The 19,210-nt window shown below is 43.2% G+C and overlaps 1 protein-coding gene and 1 long non-coding RNA gene across 3 annotated transcripts; one reads left to right on the top strand and one right to left on the bottom strand.

Annotated features, from left to right (window-relative positions):
- Positions 1-272: 272 nt before the first annotated feature.
- LOC143133154 (uncharacterized) lies at positions 273-17,542 on the bottom strand. 2 transcript variants are annotated; one of them, XM_076292925.1, is made up of 8 exons: positions 17,106-17,542; positions 9,475-9,574; positions 6,652-6,690; positions 6,134-6,307; positions 4,793-4,827; positions 4,528-4,579; positions 2,411-2,532; positions 273-1,461 (listed from the first exon to the last, which is right to left on the bottom strand). In XM_076292925.1, exons 1-8 carry the CDS (start codon positions 17,406-17,408, stop codon positions 1,201-1,203), a joined length of 1,086 nt encoding a protein of 361 aa, XP_076149040.1. In that variant the 5' UTR covers positions 17,409-17,542; the 3' UTR covers positions 273-1,200. The 2 variants fall into 2 exon arrangements, with proteins under 2 accessions (XP_076149040.1, XP_076149039.1); XM_076292924.1 differs by having other exon boundaries at positions 2,411-2,541.
- On the top strand, positions 1,990-6,045 carry LOC143132486 (uncharacterized). Its single transcript, XR_012988319.1, has 3 exons — positions 1,990-2,575; positions 4,579-4,647; positions 5,949-6,045. It is a non-coding gene; the product is annotated as an uncharacterized LOC143132486 (long non-coding RNA).
- Positions 17,543-19,210: the final 1,668 nt, after the last annotated feature.

Below are 19,210 nucleotides of genomic sequence, written 5' to 3' on the forward strand. Positions count from 1 at the left end.
CTGTCTGTGGCAATAACACAGTATGCACTATTGTCAAAATAAAACCAGCACTCTGTGATCTACACACACACACAATTTGTAGAATTAGAACCACATTTAAAAAAAAAAATGGATCAATATTTTAACTTTTGAGAGGAAATAAATTTTCGCTGACAGATAATTGGACATGGCGGAATCATGCAGACGTGTCCAACTTGGCCTCAACTGCACATAAGAATTCAGCACTTAGGAGGCACAGAAAATACAAGTGAAATGGGCATCTGAGGACAACATTAGATTACAAACGAAAACGTATTTAATGTCATTGAGTCCATTTACAGCAAAAGTATATCCTATTTTATGTACATATATACAAAGTGTAGTGTAAAAGATATGTTTAACTTCTAAGTCAGTAATTCCTTCGGAAATACCATAAAGGCATTTTAAGTTTGTTGAAGTGTTCCATTAGTGCAAACGTGTTGGTGTGCACAGTTTTCTTCATGTCAGAGTCCTTCAGGTCAAACAGAAGAGCAGTACTGGGTGGGGAAAGAGACTTGAGGCAGGATTCTGTCTGACGGGCACAAGACCTGGATTAAAGTGATCACTTTTCTGAAACCGTTTGGCATGCCAGGCGTGTGGGTTACACATTTGGTAGTCCTCCACAGGTTGCCACGCCCAGGGCATGGTGTCGGTTTGCCATTGTGCAGTGTGTACGTGTGACTGGTTTCCTGTGTGGTCTGTCGTGTGTGTGTGTGTGTGTGTGTGTGTGTGTGTGTGTCGTCTCACTGATGTGTGTATTATATATGTGTACAAGTTTGTTCAGTGTACATGCATGCCTTGCCAGCGTTTTGGACATGTTGGATATGACAGTGGGGTTGGTAAGTGTGCGTTGGTATGCAACATTGCTCAGTGTGCATTTGTGGCCCAATGTCAAATTAACTGTGGTGTACATACAGTGAACCATCGTGTGTGTGTGTGTGTGTGTGTGTGTGTGTGTGTGTGTGTGTATATGTTTGCCTGTGTATATGTATGTGTGAATGCGTGTGTGCTCACGTTAAATTGCTTTGTGTGTTCTCAATTGTGTTTGGCTTGTCCTCCGGCTACACACTTCCAAGTAAGGTGATGTGGACAGCCATGCTGAGAAGCGTGTCCTCATACGCCGTCTGTGTGTGTGTGTGTGTGTGTGTGTGTGTGTGTGTGTGTGTGTGTCTGTGTCTGTGTTCACGCCTGTCCGGTGGTCGGCATATCCCCGAGTCTCACGCTGCCCAGGAAGGTGGTGTGGTCAGTCATGCTGATGAGCGTGTCCTGGTACACCATGCGGATAGAGATGCGCTGGTGCGCCCGCAGCAGGCTCACGCCGGCCGTGTAGCACGTGTTGAACTTGCGCTGGCCCGTCTCGATGCTGCAGGTGCAGCGCAGGAACGGCGTTCGGTCCACCAGCACCTCGTAGCTGGCGATGTCCGTGAAGTTGAGGTAGTAAATCTGGGAAGGAGCAACAGCGTGGCAGGGCAGGGAGGAGAGAAAGCAAGAGGAGAGGGAGAGGGAGAGGAAAAGAAAGAAAGAAAGAAAGAAAGAAAGAAAGAAAGGGATTGTGTGATAGATGGCGAAAGAGAGAGTGAAGACAGTGTGGCAGTGTGGGATGGAGAGAAAGCAAGAGGAGAGAGAAAAAGTGATTGAGTGATAGAAAAAGAGTGAGTGAAGTGAGACACAGAACAGAAAGACAGAGTTGAAGGAGAGTGATAGTGACAGATTGAGGAGGAGTGAGTAGAATGAGAGAGTGACAGATTGAGTAGAATGAGAGAGAGAGAGAGAGAGAGAGAGAGAGAGAGAGAGAGAGAGAGAGAGAGAGAGAGAGAGAGAGAGAGAGAGAGAGAGAGAGAGAGAGAGAGAGAGAGAGAGAGAGAGAGAGAGAGAGAGAGAGAGAGAGAGAAATAGAGGGTTGGAGAGACATTTAGAGGTGTCATAATGTGGAGAAATAGTGAAGGGGACAAGATAATGAGAGCAAAGAAAGTGAATGGCGTGAGAGAGAAGAAGAGATGTGGAGTTGAGGAATAGAAGAGGACGTACCAACAAAACAAAGAGTGTTTTCAAGGCATTGATTAATCGGTTGTCGTGTCCATTCAAGTCTCACTCTATCAAAAAAAGCAACTGATGGTTTTCATGCACGCCAGATTGGAATTCAATCAAACAATTTGGCAGCTAAATTCAATCCATCACCAATGTCGTGCAGATGCCAAATTACCTCACTGAATCCCCCTCCCGATACTCAAGCGTGAATGTTTAACTATGTAGCAACTCTACACTTCAGCTGTTTGGGAGACCTTGGCAGGCCTCCCTTTGTGTTTCAATGATAGCGGACTCTGCTTATTCTCTGACAGGGGAACGCTGAAGCGGGATTGACATGCGAGGAGCAAGAGAGAGGGTTACTCACTTCTACCTGACTATAAATGAAGTAGATGCCGTCCACGAGCACCTCCAGCTCGCCAGAGCGCGAGTGCATCTTGAAGACCTTGTGGTGCACCGAGATCATCTTCCAGTTTTTCAGGACGCCCTCTGAAAGATCTCAGTGTGAGAAAAGGGCTGTCACTCAACAACGGTCGGTCAGCAGTACGGCACGCACAAAAACACTTAACACAGCACAACACTACAGGCAGAGATGGGAAATCTGGCTTCTGAAAGTCCTACCGTCGTTTGGTTCTACAGCTGATTTCACTAATGAGCTCTGGCTGAAGAGTTGACCTAATGAGATGTTTTGTTTTCACAGAATGATTGGAACAAATATGTAGTAGGACGTTTACTTTCTAAAGCCAAGTTTCCCTTCTCCGACTACATGGATCTGTCAACACAGCACAGCACACGCACTAGCTGTAGGGATGAAAGACATCTTTATAGAGCTGCAGACATGGCCCAGCAAAGCCAAGCTAAACTCAGTGCTACTCAGTACATCTCATGCAAACTCAACATAAGCTCGAGTGGCACTCCGTAGAGTGCATACCTCTGCCTGAAGGAACAGCAGTCCCTCTTAATGCTGCATCTCATAATGTAAAAGCAAAACGAATGCTTTATGGTAATGCTGCATTAGCAAAAGCGAGACTAAATGTGTGCTGGCTGTAAAATGTAATTGTCTCTTCCTTTCCACCAGTTTAATGAAAGTCAGGCCAGTAGTTTTTGCATAATCCTGCTAAGAAACCAACCAAGGGGACAAGGACACTTTTCCTAGGGGATGTAATAAGCACATCATGGCTAAACCGGAGATTACTCACTACATCAAAGTGAAACTGCACAAAATTAGTATCATACATGCACACTAAATTTTTAAATTTTAAACTAAAACATTTACTCTGAAATACAGGCAGACTGTAAACCTTAAAACTGCTTTATTTGAAACTGACCACTTTATTTTAGCTTTTAAAGTAAAGTTTTAGTAGAGTTATGGTGGTCTATGTAGGACACTAACAGGATAACTTTTTTATGCATTTATGGATACTGACTTAGCTGAGACTTGAGTGGAATTGCACTTTTGTCAACACCTTTATTCTTTCCTAAATACCTAGTCTCCACATACTTGATTGGCAAAAGACCTGTTCTTTTGGGATAAACAAACAAAACATGCTACAACAAAGGTAACCCCAGGCTCCAATATACAATCGAACTTAACGCTGGTCAGCATGGCACTCAAAACCAAAGATTTTAGAGCGTAGCGCTCTATAATCTTTGCTCAAAACATCAACAAGTTGGTCAAAACATTCCAACTTAACACATGCAGCATAGCCCCAACCTATCCCATACCTCAACGCTATTAGAATCACCACAATCCCCCAAGAGTTAGCCTGGCACAGGCACACTTGAACAAAGTCCAGTGAATTAACATCACTGAACCAACCAGGGCCAGTCACAAGCTGTGTTCCCATCCAACACATAATGCAATTTTTGACCACTCAAATAGGGAATCCAGAGTGAAAAATGCATGACATTTGTATAAAATCCTCTATGTTGAAAAAGAGGTTGATATCCTAGAAGGGGATTAAGCCACAATTTGCATAAGGTATACAATGACTAAGGTTCATTGAAATGGGTATATTTGCATCAGAACACATTTGTTAAGATTTGATGACCGTGTTTTCATCAAAGTTGCCCAGACAACCTCAAGTTTTGAATTCACTGCTGTTCATCAGCTCCCTTCCCTTGATTAGGAAAGTGTCCATGTTTATCTTCGACATTACACAGCAGATGGAAATGTGCATTTGACTCGCGTTTTCCTCTAGAGAAATGTTCATAAATGCGCTTAAAATATGCAAATGAGTTGGATGGAAGCCAAGCACTGATTAACCAAACCCAGGTCTGATCAGTATATCCCCCCCCCCATCCACCCCCCCCCCCCCCCCCCCCTTCAACACTCAACAGAGTGAGCATGGCACTTACACATTTTGACACGCTTTAGTGAGGAACATGCTCTCCAGTGAGTAGCATGCTCTCTGTGAGCGACACTGCTCCAGACCAGGGTGTGTCGGAGAAACATGGTGTAGACAGCAGGGATTTGATTCTTACCTTCTCTAACTTGTATGGTTGTTTCTTGGCCTTGCAAATGCACCACAGCAGGCTGCAAAACCACAAGGGGATATTAAATGAAGCAGAGCCTTTCAAGTACTGTTCCCTCCACCACTAAAAGTAAGCCACAACATCACCACAGACATAGCAGAAAAATGGGGTGTGCATGTGTTGCTTTGTGTGTGTGTGTGTGTGTGTGTGCGTGTGTGTGAGTTTGCATGTCTGAGTATCTACACTGTGCATGTGGGTTTGGTTTAGTGTATACCTGAAATTCTTTTAGCTTGCTTTTGTCCACAGCACCTGCAAAACACAAGCATGTTTAAACAATTACTGCTTTTTATCGTAAAGCTTTAAGCTGAAGTGAGCTTTAAAATCAACTCCCCTCTGAAGTAAAGAGGAAGTGTGTCTAGAATCTATTTATATTATTGACCTCTCTCTGTCAACATGCTAAACATGGGCGATAATGAGTGATGTCAATAAGTAATGTGTGATACCAATGGGTAATGTCACAACAAAACATGCCTGCACTGCATATACAATTAATGTCTGCTATTTCATTGTATTGGTTATTAATTGGTGGTGTTTTGGCCAGTATTAATGGTTCTGAGTGGACTCGACAGAGGGATGTTATCAATGTCGTCCCACTAGCTTGCCAACAAAGAGTTGGGTGTTTCTCTCCTTGTGTGGAAAGCGCTCCTGTGTACTGGTGCCCCCTCTCCCCCTCCTCTTGTATCCGTTCCATCCGGACACATCAGTATTCATCCTCCCTTGTTCCATAGGAAGATGTGTCTTCCCTGGAAAGTTTTCATATTCCCAGAGCCAAATATAAACCATGAATGAATCATTGTGGAAAACATCCACAACTGCTATGTAGGCTTGCTAGCTAGAGTACAGGAAGGGAGATTGACAGCAGGAACACCACATCATGCATACTCATGCATAACACACTGGTTCAAATGTTGATGTTAGCTACCATGCTAACCGCAATTATGATTTACTTGCTAAGCAATGTGGTGTGCTGGCCTCAACCAATTTCTTTATAATAATAAATAATAAAATTGTTGAGGCCCCAACATAACACACCATAATTATAATTCCTTTGAGTAATATAGAAACACTGTGGTGCTCCTTCCCTCCTCTTGTCTACTGTTTTCACTTTTAGGGTTTGTTTGGGTTGTAAACCATTTGGATAATTTGGTCCTTACTGCATGGCCATGATGATGCATGTCTCTGGCATTATTATTGCAGTGCTGTCCCCACAGTAACTCAAACACAGACCATATCATCAAGATGGGCAGAGCAACCTCTACAAACTTATTTTTTTCTCTTCCACATTAGTGGGTATGCGAGCATTCTTTGTTGTTTATGCATTTTGTTTGACCGTTGTTTTTGACTGTTGTTTGACTCTTCGTGTTTTTCAGAGTGTTTTCCCACCAGTGTATCCCCATGTTTACAGCATCGTGTCCAACTTGCCCATACATTTTGGACAGTTACTCTGCATGCGCCTACAGCCACATGAACACAGCACCGCTCATATCGGGATTGGCAAACCAACCAACCGCTACATCTGTTCCGTCTGTTCCCTCGTCTCAGGTGTGGCCCTTACCTGCCGGCCCTTGGGGGCCAGGTGGTCCTTTTGGCCCTGGCGGTCCGGGTGGTCCGGCTGGCCCCAGGGCATTGGAACCTGGGATCCCCGGAATACCGGGAATTCCTGGGGGGCCCTGAGGCCCTGGGGGTCCGGGTTGGCCTGGAGGACCAGGGGCTCCCTGTCGCCTCTTTCCTGGGAAAGGATGTCGGACGAAACCCAGCATTTATTTGAAAATATTACAAGGTAATGCTCTACAATAACTTTACCAAACCATATAAGCATGCGGTTACAGATGTGTGTATAAGTAGAGAGTGTCTTGTAACTTTGAATTTATTTTTAAAAGCCATCCTTTGCAATAACTTTTACAATCCATGCAAGGCCATGATTAGAATTTGTTTGTGTTTCTTCACAGTCTTATGAAGCAGAACAGAGGAACCAGACTGAAGCATGAGCCCTGAACAAAATGTGCTCTTCTGGATGGCCAGGGAAGGCGGACAAAGACACACACACATCATGATTAAATTAAAAACAATTACCTTTCTTGACTTTATCTTTCCGTTTACCGGAGGGGGATTCTGAAACAAACCAAACCAAATAATAAGCAAGACTTTCTCTCCAGAATATAATTTAACGCATCTCCAAATCCCAGGCTTCCTGTGGCCCTTCTCACACACACACACACACGACACGACCTATCTCTCTCTCTGACTCTCAGAAGGGTCTAATTGTCTGTAAATGCCTCACATTCCCCAGCCTTTTGTAATGCAGACAAGCGTGGAAACGTCACATAGCATTCATTTAGTACCAAATAACGTCTAATGAAGCCTGTCTTTTAATGATGTGATCAGAGGCTTCGGCGCGGCCAGGTATTCGGGGATGCCGCGGCCCTCTTGCCGAGCCTGTGAGAGACCAGATTCCCGTATACTGTATCAACATGTGCCTGGAGCGTTACCCGGCAATGGAATACGAGAGGTTAATTAGAGAGATACATTACCCTGCCAAAATCCTTTCTTTTGAATTAGGCCCAGATGGAGGACGTAGATGAAAGTGTGTGTGTGTGTGTGTGTGTGTGTGTGTGTGTGTGTGTGTGTGTGTGTGTGTGTGTGTGTGTGTGTGTGTGTGTGTGTGTGTGTGTGTGTGTCTGTCTGTTCTGTTCTGTTCTGTTCTGTTCTGTGTGTTGTTGGGGTATCACTGAAATGTCTGTCGAACTTGTAAACTACACACGCATACATACACACGCACTCACACACGCATACACACACACACGCATACACACACACACACACACACATACATGCACTCACCCAGACACACACCACACAAACAGGGCTGTGCACTGCATAAAACAATCCTGTTTAAGTGCCGTCTTTTAGGTTATGCGTATACCATGTCATTACAAACTACAAAGGAGGATGCTTAACCTTAAAACACTCTCTGTTTGAGTCTTCCACCCCTGAAGACATATGGCCAATGTTTTGCTTTTTTTTCTCTTTCTCTCTTCTCTAAAACCTCGTCTTCTGCAGGCTAAATAACTGGATGCATCTACATGATTTTTTCCTAATGAGCGACCTATCTGAAATCTGGTCCATGTTATGAGGGTGAGTCTGTAAAACTGATGGCTGTGTGATCTTGGGCAGAGATTACAAAAGCCTTTGTCTGTATGGTCCTCTGCAGAGGGCTGGGAGTAATTATTGTTTAGACTCTGAATTTTTACTGATTTATGGCAAATGTCTCACAAGGTGGGGCTTTTTTTCTGTTTAAACACAATCACTGGTCTTTCCTGAAGTACTCATTGTCACGCAACGTAATTGTGTAATTTTATTTTTTGGGTGGTTTGCTCTACTCTGCTCCGCCTCTAAGATCACAGCACTGCATAATACTTCTCTCTCTCTCTCTCTGTCTGTCTGTCTGTCTGTTTGTCTCTCTCTCTTTGTCCTTCAGTCTGTGTCCTGCCCCCCTTTCCTTTCACTTCATCTCTGAGAGATGGAATCAATTGGGTATGTGAACAATTATTAAAGCATATGAGTATTCAGGGAATTGCATGCATTCAAAGGACAAAAACATCAAACGCATATTACTGCGCATGAGACATATGGATTACTGTTTGAGATATTACAGTGCAGAGGGAATCAACAAGTGATCTCGGGGCCAGCAGACTTTCCAAACAAGGGATCAACCTGCCCTCACAGACAGACAGACAGAGATGTTTGCAGGTCCCATTACATTTGAAAAGGTTAGTGCTGACAGTATTAGAGAACTTAAAGGTTAGTCTGAGGATACGCCCGGTGCCAGCATGCAACACAAGTGTCTCCAACGCTGACATTCCAGAATTTGTTGAAAATACATAGGCTTCAAAGACACTCCATCTAATACTGTCATTACGTTCTTTTTCCGGGCTCTGTCAAAATGTATTCATATTCTCTAAACCACTATTTTCTTTATTTTTGCATGCACGCCTCCTCTTTCGTTCCAGAGACCATACATAAATCCTGCACATCAATTCCACCCTTGGACACACTTCTGATTGTTTTACACGCTGGGAGCAAGACATAAAAACAGAAGTTTATAACTCTTATATTCCGAGGTTAAGAAAACAAGTTGGGGCCTGGAGTTTGGTTTTCGTGAGCACGGCATATTGACAGGCTGTAAATTTCAAACGATGCTGGCTCTCTTTCTTATTTGTTCTGGGTTTGACTGGACCGTATTTCACAATAGCCTCAGCATGGGAGGCACTAGGCTCGATTCCCTCCCAAGTGGATCTAGGGGAAGGACAAGCAGTCCAGGAAGAACATCATCATCATCAACATGGACCGTGATAGCCCTTGGCAAGGGGTCTTTTGCAGAATAAGATTTTGGGGGTGGGGGGTAGGGGGTGCACTTCAAAGGTCTGGGATGACGTTCTTTTAAATGGAATTAGCTTTGCTGTGTGCAAACTGAATCATGCTTCACGACCCTATCTGCTGTGCAGCTGGGATGACTGGAATCTATCTGTAACTATTGCAACTTTGAGAGGGAGAGAAAAAAACAGCTGCAATAAAATAAATGTAACCAACTGGCTAAATAAATAAATAATACAAGCAGGTGCACAGGGGCTGCTACAGACATTCCCTTGCCATTTGATCATTTGGGATTTTCTGGACAGCTTTCAAATACGGGCTTTGAGGGGCAAAAAAAAAAAAAAAAAGAAACTAATCAAGAAAAATGGAATGCAAACATTATGCTGACCGACTCTTCAAAGCACTTTAATCATGATGACGGTGGTTGAAATTCCTGCATTTCAAACAACTGCATCCATTTCAGATTGTTTTAAGCTGCCGCGCTCTTTTGTGGTTACGGGATTGGCACGTGAGGGCCTCTACCTGAGTCGTGTCTTCGGTTGGTGCCACGCTTCGTCCGCCAAAGTGCGCTGCCAGATCCTGCCGTCACCTGGGCCCGTCTTTCCATAATCCCCTCTGGTGGCTGCCGGGGGACGAGAGACAAAAACAGACAACACCAATTAAAAGCGGCAGAAAGGCCTCTCTGGTTACTGCCAAGCCTTTCCCCAAGTGTGACTTTCATGACAAGCCTTTCAAAGTGAGTGCAAAGACTCACTATATAATCCAAAGCGATTAACAAGCTCAACGGTTGCAGCAGTGTTTACTGGATGCCAACAGGCAAAAATATTATGGTGATGGATGCTTTTCCCCCCCAAAAAAAATTCTTTGTTAACTTGCCATGTAATATGACACAGGAGAAACAAGGAACTCTATGACCCAACTGTCTTTGACCTCAGTGCTCTGTTCTAATGTGTGCAGATCAAACAATGCCAATTTGTACAAATTCAAAAGCTATAAGGATTGTGAGCCAACTCACACAATAGGGGACAAGTTCCACAATTGTTCAGCCCACTGTTGTGGCTCATCCTGTAACCCGAGTCATTTTTGTCTGCCTCCTTGGCGTTGGATAGCCTGGGCATGGGTAGCCCTAATGTCACATTAAACGTCAGCTATGGAGCCAACTTATACTGCGACACCTCCAGAAAGCATATCCATTCAGACTTCCCGTTGCTTTCCGTCCTTTTCAAAAGTAATCTGAATGACCCGATACCAGCCAAAAAAATGGACTGAAATCATGGTTCTCAAGTGGCAAGGGGAGGATGACACATGCCCATGCCCAAGAGGAGGAAATATCACCCCCCGCCCCCCACAGGGTGAAGAGGGGACAATTGAAGCAGATACCATGCGGGTGATCGAGTGTAACGCTGCAGATTAAGATAGCCCATCTTATGACCGACCTACATTTACCAAATGTGGTAAAATGGTTTATGAGCTTCACCAATATAAATTCTTTGGAAACAGTTATTTGATGTCATATTAAGGCTCCACTTGAAACTACCAACATGCTTGACATCAATTTATTTATTATCAGAGATTGTCCTATTTACACATGCCTTTTGAATAAGGTAATAAGCTCTGCACAGAGACCATAAGCCAGTTAAATAAACAGACAAATAACAATAGCTGGCATTTTAAAAAATTATCTTAACATAGAAAATGTATTAAGAACTTGTCAGACAGGTTCTACATCATATTCAGGCCTCCTGCAATACACTGTAATTCTGACCAGAATTCAGGAGTTGACAAAGAAATTACACTAAGGGATTATGAGGAACTTGAATTCTCAGGACATGAACCTATTCTCCTCAGAGAGAACAGGTTACCAGAGGTTCTCCTCAGGGAATGAGTTACCAGAAACCTCTTTGTCTAGACTGTGCAATATGACTCGGAGGCTGCACCATACCTTTTTTATAACTTCTTACACTTATAGAAGCAGGCTGCAAACTCCCATCAGTAGACTTTCAAAAAACCCAACATTATGGTCCCTCTCTTTCTGGCATTTCTGGCCTTGTTGGACTCTGATACTTACGCTCTCGCGGGGGAGACTGATGGGGAACAGATTGCGAGTGTGCGTGGTGGAAACAGGGAACGCAACGCTTGTAGGTGCCCTCGGGCAACGTTTGTGTAGTAAAGTAAACCTCAGAAGGTCACCCCGTTTAGAGGAGGGGTAGCAGCCCACGCTCAGAGCTCTCTGTGTGTGTGTGTGTGTGTGTTTGTGTGTTTTCTGTCGCGTTTGAACGAGATGATACCTTGTGTCTGTTGGAGCGAGCCCAAAACCAACCAGGTTAAGGGGGTAAATTGCTTGGGCTGTGGCGTGCGGCGTTACACAATTTAATCATTCAGACTGGCGTGATGCACATCTGCAAGTGATTTGCTCAAAGGACACCAGCCGTTTGATGACATGTGAAGCAGTCTGGGATGTTAGCATTGTTCAAATCCTAAAAAAAAAAAAACTGTGGTGGATTCTTCTATTATATAATGATATTTGCTTTATGAAATTTGTTCTCCATCCTTGAGAGTATTTGCAGTCAAGTCTGTGTCAAGATCAACTCTTGAGAGATGAGGCAGAAACCAAACAGACTGTTTACTTTTTGGTCTCCCCACCTCCACCCCCGACATTTATACAGTTCAGAAGCCTCCCTCTCCAGAGAGACGAGCAAGTTAGGGAACAAGCCCAAGCTGTCACTGACTCGCTCCGTTCAGATGTACAGCACCATCAGCGGCCAGACACGTCAAGCAAATGTCAGCCCAGGTCCTCTGACAGCTGGCGACCTCACCGGCTTCGAGATTTGAGATTGTGGCCCGCGATATATATATATATATATGCCAATGCGTAGCTAAGCGAGAGCGCACATTCCCAGATGTTCCCACACTCGGCGGCGGAGCCGCTCATTTGGCGTGCAGGTGTCTCCACAGCATGCGTGCAGCTGTTGGCAACCCAGGGTCTTCCAGTCGATGAAGTGTCAATGAACACTCAAACACATGGCTTCACGCTGTTCTTTACGGCCAACTTTCATGCTTGCTAAGTCGTGGAAATACATCAAAAAAAAGGGAAAAAAATCCTCAGCTGCGCATATTGATGCTGTAGTCTATTTTTTTCCTCTGTTTCAAAGCATTTGGTACAAATTATTCACCATATTAGACTCATATACACACTGTTAACACACAGTGCCTTATTCTTCGGGAGTAGTGTTCATTTCTGTGCCTTTACGGTACATTCCATCTCATTAAAAGTTGGCAGACAAAATGGCCTGATGACAGTATGTGATGGCAGGTGTTGGTATGCCATCAATTAAGAGACACACTTAAAAAAAGAAAAGAAAAGAAAAGAAAGAACAAGCAAGAGAAAGAAAGAAAAACTATTAATTAAAGCGGTCTTAAATCTTCAAAGCTGAGCTGTCTTGCAGCTTGGTGAGTGAGACAAGTCTATCACGACCCACATGCTCCTGTTTCGCCTGCTATGTAAACTGCGGTGTTCTGTAATCACGGTTGTTTAATGCACACATCTGGATCAGACAGCATCACTGTTAAATATTTACAGCTGCAGCAGAGTCCTCCACCTAACAGTGAATTGTCATCTGGTCCAAATACCTTCGGCATTTCGCTGTTTTTTTTTCCGGAAGGAGCATAAAAAACAGACCCAGGTACTCGAAAGGCATCAGCTCCTTTCAAGTGCAAACAAAGATGTTGCTTCTTTAGTTATTTTTCAAAAGGTGAAGCACCTTCACAAACCTTCACAGAGTCTGTAGTATGACTGTGTGGTGAAACAAAATACGTAAAGGACCAAACTTGGAGGGAATCATATTGTTGCCAAAAGTGACACATAAATAAGAGACATAAATCTGAGTTTAGTTAAAGGGACACCAGGCAAGCCTGATGCTTTTTCTCTACGAAACTCCCCCTCGCTTAGTCTGAAGCTCTTTTCCTTTTCTTTGTGTCTTCCGTCAAGGGTTTTCGCTGCTTCTTCGCCGGTTCTGCCATTATACACACGTTTGCAACAATCTCTAGTGTTTCGTTAGCCTGCCTCTGTGCTGTAAACTGATCCTGCTTCGGTCGGCGGGTAGGATACACCGAACTTGCAAGTGGGATATTCTTCCTACAGGCAGTAGGGGCGGGCGAGAGAGCCTTCATTCGCCCCGTAATGAGTCATTTAACCATATACCGACTTACGAAGATGATTAATTAACACAAAAACGTTGCCTGGTGTCCCTTTAAAGGATAATTCCGGTATTTATCACTTTGAGTCCCTTTTCTGGTTTGTTTTGGATGAACTAGAGTGGTGGACACTAAAATTTTGACGATGGATCCTTCCTTGACTTTCTGACTCGTTTTGAATCGTCATTGACTGTTTCAGAGTGGCTGGCTATGGACATGCACAAACATGTCCTTAAAACAACCCTTAACATACATTTTAAAACTGTGCAACTCACCGAGTGGTTAGTGATGTTCGTTGATGTTTCAAAACAAGTAGCGTAGCAAAGTACAGTTTCTGTTGTGTTTTATTTGGCATTTTGTAAAATCCCATTGATTTCTGTTGGAAGAGGTATTACTCGTTGATATATCACTGCGCTACCGGAAACGGAAAGGGGGTCTGTTTACATTTGCTTGTAGTCTTTCCACAAAACCTTCTTTTACTGCCTATGCTTCAGACTCAAATATTGAGCGGAAGTTTATACACGGTTCTGAGGTATCTAAAAAAAAATAGTTCCACAATAGCAAATAACACGGATTGAAATCATACATTGCGCCGAAATATTTGTTTTTAATTATTAACGAAAACCACTAACCACTCGGTGAGTGGCACAGTTTTGAAAACGAACGTTAAGGGTTGTTTTAAGGACATGTTTGTGCATGCCCATTACTAGCCAGCCACTCTGAAACAGTCAAAGGCTATTCAAAACGAGGCAGAGGACCCATCGAGACAGGACCCATCGTCAAAATTTCGGTGTCCACCACTCTAGTTCATCCAAAACAAACCAGAAAAGGGACTCAAAGTGCTAAATACGGAATTATCCTTTAAGGAGAAATGGAGATTGGGAAACACAGCATGTAGCATGAAACGCTGACTTTATGTATGTTCAAGTCAATAAAAAATCCGACCAAAGTCATGAACTTAATTGTCTCGCCCTGGAAGATGGTCCCAGTCCAAATACCTTCAGCATTTCACTGTGTTTTTTTTCTGGAAGGAGCATAAAAAACAGACCCAGGTACTCGAAAGGCGGCAGCTCCTTTCAAGTGCAAACAAAGATGTTGCTTCTTTAGTTATTTTTCAAAAGGTGAATCACCTTCACAAACCTTCACAGAGTCTGTAGTATGACTGTATGGTGAAACAAAATACGTAAAGGACCAAACTTGGAGGGAATCATATTGTTGCCAAAAGTGAAACATAAATCTGAGATCAGGAAACACAGCATGTAGCATGAAACGCTAAGTGGACAACTGACTTTATGTACAAGTCAATAAAAAATACGACCAAAGTCATGAACTTAATTGTCCCACCCTGGAAGATGGTCCCAGAAGGACAACCACATGGCTCGTCTGAGCACTTTAAAGCTGAAGAAAAGATGGCTTCTCTGGACAAGACACAAAAGCACTTTTTGGATGAGTTAACCCTCCCCAAGAGCCAGACAAAAGAAGTTTTCTCAGCCCATAGTCTCGAGCTGACACCATAACTGTTCCAGTCTGAGATCCCATCTGAGGATGACACAACAGAAGGGAGAGAGAGAAAGAAAAGGAAAGATAGTGAGAGAGAGAAAGAGAGTGAGAAAGAGAGAGAGAAAGAGAAAGAAAGAGAGCGAGCACATGGGGAGGTGGTGGGACCCACGGAATGTGTTTCTCACTAAGTCACAGTGTGTGATCTCACCCCCGCTGAAGTACTCACTTGTTTAGCTCACAACCCCACTGGCCAATGACACACTCAAAGCCAAATAGAGAGAGAGCTAGAGCAAGAGAGTGAGAAGGAGAGAAAGAAAAACTGAGAGGGAGAAAAAAAGGAGAGAGAGAGAGAGACAATAAGCACTTACTGGAGGTCAAGTCAGAACGCTAAACCCCACAAAAGCCTCTCCGGTCCACTAACCTTGTTGTGACCTCCCCGTGCCGATGACGAGAGGTGAGTCCTGGCCACAGAGTTGAGCACACACTTTCCTACCAGGGACTTCCTCCCGTCCAACTGAGACTAAATTGAGGCAGACCTCAACTTCTCCCGAAGTTCTCTTCTCCTCTCCTCATGCTACAGGGATTTGACTCATTCCTACTCCACCATGTACGCTTCTCAAGTAGGCTATCGGTAGGCTTTCATGCTTCTGTATTATGTTGGGATCTCAAATAAGGCACAATAAGATATGTGTATGAACGTCACCCCTTTGTGCATTAACGCAGTTTTAAGTTACTTTGCTTAAATTTGCTTTGTACATTGCCTTTTTCTGACAACAAGCTGAACTCGTTGCCTTGAGACTTGAGACAGTTGTGTCTGATATCTGTCCTTTTTTTTGGATTCACAATCGTTTACAGACCAGAAACAATAAAGACAGCAAATGAGGTTAAAAGTCAGGTAGACGTGGGCCAAGCTAGGGAAGCAAATAGAAGGTGACAGAGACAAACCCAGAGCTTGGAAAAGACCGTTTCTGTTTCTCAAACCATGATGATCAAGGAGGGACCAGTGTCTTATCAGAAGCTGGTCATCTTTTCCTTCTCTGTCCGAGCAAAATATTACATCTGGACACTTAAAGGGAAAGTGTCTTGCTGTTTAGCAGAAATGTAGTGAAGCTACATGCAGCATATTGTCCATATATATGGGATAATATTACTCTCTTATTAGAGGGCACATTACTGTGGTAGCTAAAACATTCACATCATCCAGATGTGCTTTGCTACGCACAGCCAACATAGTCTAGTTCCATTTGTTTTCACTTAGCGCTGAGTAGGTTCATCAAGCTGCTATATTAAAAGCTGACCTACATATTAGGGCAATATCATGTTGTCTTAATAACCTTGTAGAATAATTTATGTGGCCCTTTCAAGGGAGGCACACATTCTTGCTGTGATCAAATATCTGATTCTGGCTGGCTTCATCTGAGAATAGGCTCTGATTTGTATTGTTAATGCATCCTTCTACTGTCTGGGGCTTTACAATTCATTCCCCAGGACTAGGCTTTCAAAGCCTCGTTACTGCAACCGAATCACCACATATCAAATTTGGTTGGCACATCTCCAAATTCCCAATGTTCAGTCCAAATCCCAATAAATTTACACAAGCCGCTGCACCTGTTAGCAATTTGGCTAATGTTTTTCCACCTGCTACCTCCGAGTCAACCGTTCATCCAATACCCCATATGGCACGTAGTCGATTCATTGTGGATTCAAATATTTTCCAATTTGGGACTACTACAGACAAAGATGAAGCAAGCCCATTGTAGTCATACCCTCACATCTGCTTTGCAGCAACTGAGAAGATTGGCTTTTCCCCACTCTGTCTTTTAAGTATATTTGCTTTATCACGCTCCAGTTGTTAACGTTCATGTGTGACCGGTCCTGCCCTGTCTTTGATTTCCGGCAGCCTATTTTTTTTTTTTGCATTATCCATTCAAAGATTGTGACTAATCTCTGACTATATCATACACAAAACCCTGAGTTGTGTAAACTGCTCTTTGTTTGATTGCCATACTAACTCTTGACTGTACTGAAGAGGCCATATTTGATTTGATGCCCTTGGTAGGCTAGTGTCTGCCCTCCCTTCACTGGTTTCTATGAGGACCATGAGTTGAATGGGATGGCTGAATGCAACTCAACTGGTTTAAGTTGTAAGCTGCCACAACAGGTGCCACACCAGTAGGAATTTGTCAGATGATTGATGTTAGTGCAAGGTGGTTTTCTGTGATATCAAACTGTCTGTTCTATATGTGCCTGATTAGTCCACTATGTATCCACTCAAAGTATTGTTTTTAACAAATGTGTCATTAACCCGTTGTTATTGTGTCCATAAATCGTAAGTCACATTTCAAGTGAGCTAAATGTTTATGGCAAAGTGATATAATGTGTTGTCTAATAACAACAAAAATAATAATGGCAACAACAACAATTAAAATGTACAAATAAAATAATCATCAGTTTTTTACCTCAGGCGGGCTGGGTTCGCGGGGAATGTCATCGTGTGAGTCATCGGTGTGGTACACCCTCATCTGGGAAGATCCGTTGACAGCTGACGCGGATTCTCGCTTCTTCAGTGCAATCTCCCGCTTCACCTCAGACCGCAGGTCCAGAAAGCAGGACAGTGTTATGAAGTGTAGCGACAGCGACAGGATGAAAAACCCGACGAAAACGTTGCAATTGTTGCACCTCTTCTTGCACGTGCAAGGCTGATGGAGCTGAGGTCTTGACGCGCTCTCCGTGAACTTGTTCATTAAAGCTTCGCATGCCATTATTGACAGTCTTAGTAGGATATTGCTATCTCAGCATAATCAGCTGGGCTATCGGTTGCAATCGACAAGTAGTCATTGATCAATCTCAGTGTAGTCGTGGGGTCTAAATGGCGAAACACTATTCTCTGACTGTAATGACGCAGTGACAAGCGCGCACGAGTAGGCTACTATAATTGCGGTTACGCCTTTGTGGACAAGACTCTGTGGGATCCGCCTCTATTGTTCCTGATTGGCTAGTCCACTACAAGAACAGTTCCTTACTATCAGACATCTCATACACTAAACAGGCATTCATGCACGCGCGCGCCCCTTGGGCTTTATGGATATTTTCTTAGGAAAGTCCAGTAAGACCAAGGCTAGGTGGTCATGTAGATCTGGCTACGTTTCACAATCTAACTTTTTTAATACACACACATCGTATGAAAAATAAGATAATACAATGTGGAACAATGCTTAAAATACTTAAATGTTGTCAATAATATAGCTGGGTGAAAATGGTATATCCATGACGCAATGACAAAACAAAACATCCATTCCAATCGTTATTATGTAAGTGTAGAGTTACTACATTCATGGATTCGTTGGGTCCACTGATGCCATTAAAAAGGGGGGGGGGGGGTCATAGTGCTGCATGACCTCTCCCAAAAAATTACACCGACTTCACGTCCTTGCACGGGAACATTTGCTGCATTTTGGCGACATCTTTTGGACACAGGTAAGTATTACAAAAACAGCACAGCACCGATTTGCTTTTTCATTTGCCTGCAGATTGCATGATACAAGGCCTAAATAAACAGCTTTTAAAGTCTATTGGCAGCATGTCCAAGCCTCCAGACCCAATCCCATATTGTGACGAGTGAATTTGCAATCCTACGAAATTACTGTCGTTTTGGTGCAAATCCAAATAATCAGGATAATTTTCCTTCAGCAAAGACCCAAAGAGTAGAGAGCTCTCAAAGCTCTCAAATCTAATCTAAACTAACAGAACAATTTTTCTTGTGTTGACACATGGTTACATAAAGTACACATTTAGATCTCTGCATTAACTCTGCAATATGATTTTTAGAATATTTAATAGCAAATAGACAGAGGCATTACAGTGCTGATTATATCATAAATGTGTGTGCTTTACTTCAAGTGTTGATATTATATGCTGATTTATCTAATGTGTATTTGCACATTCAATTAGCCTAGTGTGTAGTTCAAAGCCTGGTATTTGGCCTTTGTACTAAAATAGAAAGCAATGCAAGCAGACCTAAATCACACCAGATAATTAATGTGTGTGTGTGTGTCTTTGGTGTTTGGAGACAGACAGACAGAGAGAGATTTGATCTCTATATTTGGTGTGTATAGCATACTTGGGTGTTTAAGATGTCCCTGTGTTGTACATTACTGTATATAAGGACAGATATTTCTAGATATTAATTGTATGTGTGTTTTATATTATAAGTGTTGTGGTCTGTGTGAAGGTGTGGAAGAGAGAGAGTGTGTGTGTGAGAGAGCGAGAACGAGAGGGAGAGAGTGTGTGTGTGTGTGTGTGAATGTGTTATCATAAAAGCCGGTCTGGCAGAGGATGAAAGCTGAACCCCTTCCATTAAGACCAGCTGAGATCAATGCCTTTCTCAGTCTAATGATGTCATTACAGGTCGGGTTTACAGCAGCTCTTGTGAATGTGTGTGTGTGTGTGTGTGTTTGACATCTGACAAGGTTTCTCTCTCATAAAAAAAACCCCAGGGCTTTTTGATGACGAGAACAAGTGCTGTTTTACAAAGACCTGCCTTGTGCTCTGGGCCATGAAAACA

The sequence above is a fragment of the Alosa pseudoharengus genome, unplaced genomic scaffold, assembly GCF_046254945.1.
Source record: "Alosa pseudoharengus isolate Yale_2024_CS ecotype anadromous, Long Island Sound unplaced genomic scaffold, YU_APseudo_1.1 YU_APseudo_1.1_scf_19, whole genome shotgun sequence".
In the NCBI taxonomy this organism is placed as follows: Eukaryota; Metazoa; Chordata; class Actinopteri; order Clupeiformes; family Clupeidae; genus Alosa; species Alosa pseudoharengus.